Consider the following 3,959-nt stretch of genomic DNA (forward strand, 5'->3'; position numbering starts at 1 on the left):
CAATTTATGTACCAATCCTATCCCTTATCATGTGTATTACTCAAAGGGACATGGTCCTTTGTTCTCGGACCATCAATTGCGCATTTCAATGCGTGATGGCCCAAGAGACCAAGTTGTGCATTTTCATGTCAAATGAAATGCAAACCAAATAAGCACATAAAGGCCCAACCTCTATCACTTGACTTCAAGAGGCAAGGTATGTATGTTCAATGCGATGCAACCTAAGCATGTTAGCTAATATGCAACATGGCGTAAAAGAGAGCATACAAACATGCAATGCACATTAGGTACACAACCTAAGCAACAAAGTAAACAAGCATGCCACAATTATGCAAACCACTAGAACATGCAAGATGTAATCCAATCACGCAACATGCTAGCAACTTGACCAATGGAATGCAAGGCGAATGCAAGTGATTTCAAGCATGTAACATGTGCAACCAAAGCATGCAAACATGGGATGATGTAACAACACTTGAATGGCATGCAAGGGATGGACTCACACTAATTGGACAGCTCTAAGTTAGGTCCAAAACAGTGGCCAAAAGCTTAAGAAAATGGGACCAAACACACATACACACATGCACATGTTAAGGCCTAACGCTTAAGCATCAAAGGACAACTTTTAAGCACACTTGAAAGGGAATAATCATGGACATATGGCATGTATTATAAGCCTTGAAAATCATGCTATAAGAGGTGCCAAACCAACTTAAACAAGACAAACATTAGCATGCAAATGATCCAAGCATTTAAAGCAAGTCAAAGGGGACTTAAACCATGGCTAAGCCAACCAAGCCTCGCAAGGGCAAGAAGGCTTAAAACAGGTCCAAGGCAGACCTAGACCATGTAAAAGGACCCCCTAGATGGCATCTAAGTGGCTCAAATTCAAAAGCATGCACAAAGGCCAAAACATGGAGCATATAACATAAGCTTTCAAAGCATTAAAGAGGTGTCCAAGGCAAGCATACAAGCATATCAAAGGGACTGAAATAACATGGAAAATGATCCCAACCCACTAAATCGGAGCAAGTGATGCATGCAACACACTCACACACTTGAGGCCAACAAGCCAAAACGCAAAGGGGCTATATAATGCATGCCATGGTCGACCAAAATGGCTAAGGACAGACCTCAAACATGGCAAAATAAGCATGAAAGCTTCACAAAGCTAAGCCTAAAACATGCTAGAATAATGGTTTACAACCTAAGGCATGTTAAGGCAAAAAAATGGCATTACAAGACATGTATGCTAAGCAAGCATGGTGTACCAAAACCAACTAAAAAGAGGCATATTATGACATAATAAGCATAAAAATCAGCTAAGGCATGGTCAACATGAACCTAAGCTAGGTGCTCCCTCAAGAGGCAAAAATGGTCCTTTTCAAGGACAACAAGGAGAGGGGGTGGCCCTCTCCTTCTTGGGACCTCAAGGCACCATCCTCACCTCTGAAATCCCTCAAGATTTCAGTGGTGAGGAGGCCCAAACACCAAGGTCTTGGAGCTCACTCAAAATAGCACAAAATGGGGCCTATCAAGGCCTAAGAGGGGTCAAACACCTCCAAACCACAAAACACTCTAAAGAAACTATTTAGAGGGCCTAAAAATAGAACTTTTTTATGTTATATGCTAAACACAAAAATAGTTGTAAGGTAGGCAAAAATACAATGCAAGAAAGGGGTAAAAAGGAGCAAGCTTCTTACCCTTGAAGACTCTCTTCAACAATGGAGCTCTAGCAGCTTTTTTAGGTTGAAACCAGCTTCAAAACCTCCAAGAACACTCCTTTGGCCCTTAATAACCAAGAAAAGGTGTAATGGTGGGTGTTTGTGTGCAAAAGTAAGACCAAACACACACTAGACTAACAAGAGAGGGAAATAGAGAGATGGAATAGATACAAATTCCTAACCCTAATATCAAAGCTCTCTCAAAATGTTGTCTAACCCTTTTTTCTCTAACCCTAAATCCAAGAGAGGAGACTCTCTCTTATAGAGCTCTCTCTTGTAAAGCTTGTCAAATAAGCTTGTCAAGAGAGAGATCCCTCCATACACGTGTACGGAGGGGAGAAAAGGTGGGTGCCAGCTATCACAGCTGCCACAAAATATCTACCAAAAGTAGATGAACAGTGATTGGCCATTCAAAATTGCCATTTTGGCAAAATAAATGGCCGACCAGCAACAAAGAGTGCCAACCGGCAATATACATTGCCGATGGCATAAGATCACTGGCTGGTGGCCTCAAGCCATGGCCGGTGATGTGTGGGGTTGCCTCACAAGGCATTCCCTGCCCCTTTAAGGCAAAACAGAAGTGTTTGGTGCAAAACCAGACACAACACGGTCGAGTCGAGAGATCCTGAGGCAAGGCGCGCAACCGAGACCTCCGGGAACTCAAGACGAACACAAACAAGGGTAATCACCAAGTGTTCCAATGGTGACGTCCAAGTCTTGAGGACGGTCAAAAATGGGGTGTCTACAGTATGTTATGCGGCCTCTGAGCGGCGGCCGTCGAGTTGAGGGAGAGAGGCCCGCGGCGCCGGCAGCTAGGACAGGAGCGGGGGCTGGGGTAGGAGCATCGAGGAGAGCTCGGGTCCGCGGCAGGGGTGGAGTTCAGAAAGGGCGGGGGGGTGGTTGGCCTGCACTGCCCACTTCACTGACATACAGAGGGCAGGGTGGGGCGACCTACCAGATCCCCTTTGCTCCTCCTCCGGCTGACCACGAGTTGGTCGGTTTCCATGACTTGCCTCCGGTATGTATTACTACATTTTATGCATCTTGTATTGACATTTCATTTTAGTTTATTTGATATTCCGCAGAATACTGATGCATCTGATACTTTTGCAGGCTTCTTCCGAGTATACCCGGCAGTCCTTGGAGCTGAATGCCTCCATGATGGGGATGTTGCAGCGGACTTTCGACCTCCTGGCCCTCTATAGTATTCCGGTATGTTCTTCTGATCACGGTCTCAAGCCATACACATAAGCCGCTTCACATAATCTGGTGCACAACACAACACTTGATAAGCTGCTCACGGCATTCATACACTGTACTCATACACTGCATTTTGCACTGGTAAACTGCTCACGGCATTCGCACACTGTACTCATACACTGCATTCTGCACTGAAAAACTGCTCACGGCATACTGATGCGTTTGCCTCTTATACTTTTCAGCCTCATTTCCAGATTCCCACTGTGGGAGGTGTTCCAGCCAGGCCTTCTATTCCTGCCGGAGGCCTTCTATTCCTGCCGGAGGAGATGGAGAGGGCAGAGTTTTCCCCCGCACTAAGGCGGGGCGCACTCACGTCGGGAGTAGCTCGCGGGCTCCAGTCCCTGATGACGATGACGAGGAGTCGGAGGCGAAGGCGGAGGCAGAGTCGTCGTCGGAGGAGACCGGAGACGGCTCGGACTCGGGCTCAGATGACAGCGCTGATGATGCTCCTGGACCTTCGTCCAGGAAGAGGACTAGGACGGACTCCCAGGCCTGAGATCCTTTGTCATTGATCTAGATTTTTGCTATTTTTTTTTTCTTCTTCTTTTTGTACTTTTTTGTTGGTGGCTAGGGTACCTTGTACTGCCGCAGGCAGATTTTGTTTTCAAAGCTATGTACTTTAAATAGACGGTGAAATGAAACAAACTTTTTATCTAAAAGAAAAGGTGTTACATTTATACATTTCTATATATTGCGTCGCATTGCATCATGTTACATCTCAAATGAAATTGATCTGTTGTCTAAAAATTGAGCACTTGTATTGCAATAATCAGATGACTAACCAGTCGATAGCAAAAACACACACCAGCAACCCACTGCTATATTCTGAACACACAGCCCATGCTCTGCTGGGGATCTGACTACATACAGCCCGTAACACAGCATTCTGTTCATTCTGCACACGGCAAACCCTGAACAAACAGCCCAATCTGACAAGATGAACTACGAAGGTGAAACCAGTTGAAGTTGAAGCGT

At 45.5% G+C, this 3,959-nt stretch overlaps 1 protein-coding gene across 1 annotated transcript; it reads left to right on the forward strand.

The window, feature by feature from the left end:
* Positions 1-2,313: 2,313 nt before the first annotated feature.
* LOC145790657 (uncharacterized) lies at positions 2,314-3,648 on the forward strand. Its single transcript, XM_082869001.1, has 3 exons — positions 2,314-2,742; positions 2,838-2,936; positions 3,167-3,648. Exons 1-3 carry the CDS (start codon positions 2,458-2,460, stop codon positions 3,494-3,496), a joined length of 714 nt encoding a protein of 237 aa, XP_082725127.1. The 5' UTR covers positions 2,314-2,457; the 3' UTR covers positions 3,497-3,648.
* The last annotated feature ends 311 nt before the right edge of the window (positions 3,649-3,959 follow it).

The sequence above is a fragment of the Camellia sinensis genome, chromosome 5, assembly GCF_055761805.1.
Source record: "Camellia sinensis isolate YWXY chromosome 5, ASM5576180v1, whole genome shotgun sequence".
NCBI lineage: Eukaryota > Viridiplantae > Streptophyta > Magnoliopsida > Ericales > Theaceae > Camellia > Camellia sinensis.

What these genes read in the sequence shown, in the direction of transcription:
- LOC145790657 (XM_082869001.1), top strand. Translation starts at nt 2,458, where the DNA reads ATGGGGTGTCTACAGTATGTTATGCGGCCTCTGAGCGGCGGCCGTCGA. An exon ending in GTTTCCATGACTTGCCTCCG is followed by an intron (nt 2,743 to 2,837) that starts GTATGTATTACT and finishes ATACTTTTGCAG; the next exon opens with GCTTCTTCCGAGTATACCCG. An exon ending in TGGCCCTCTATAGTATTCCG is followed by an intron (nt 2,937 to 3,166) that starts GTATGTTCTTCT and finishes TATACTTTTCAG; the next exon opens with CCTCATTTCCAGATTCCCAC.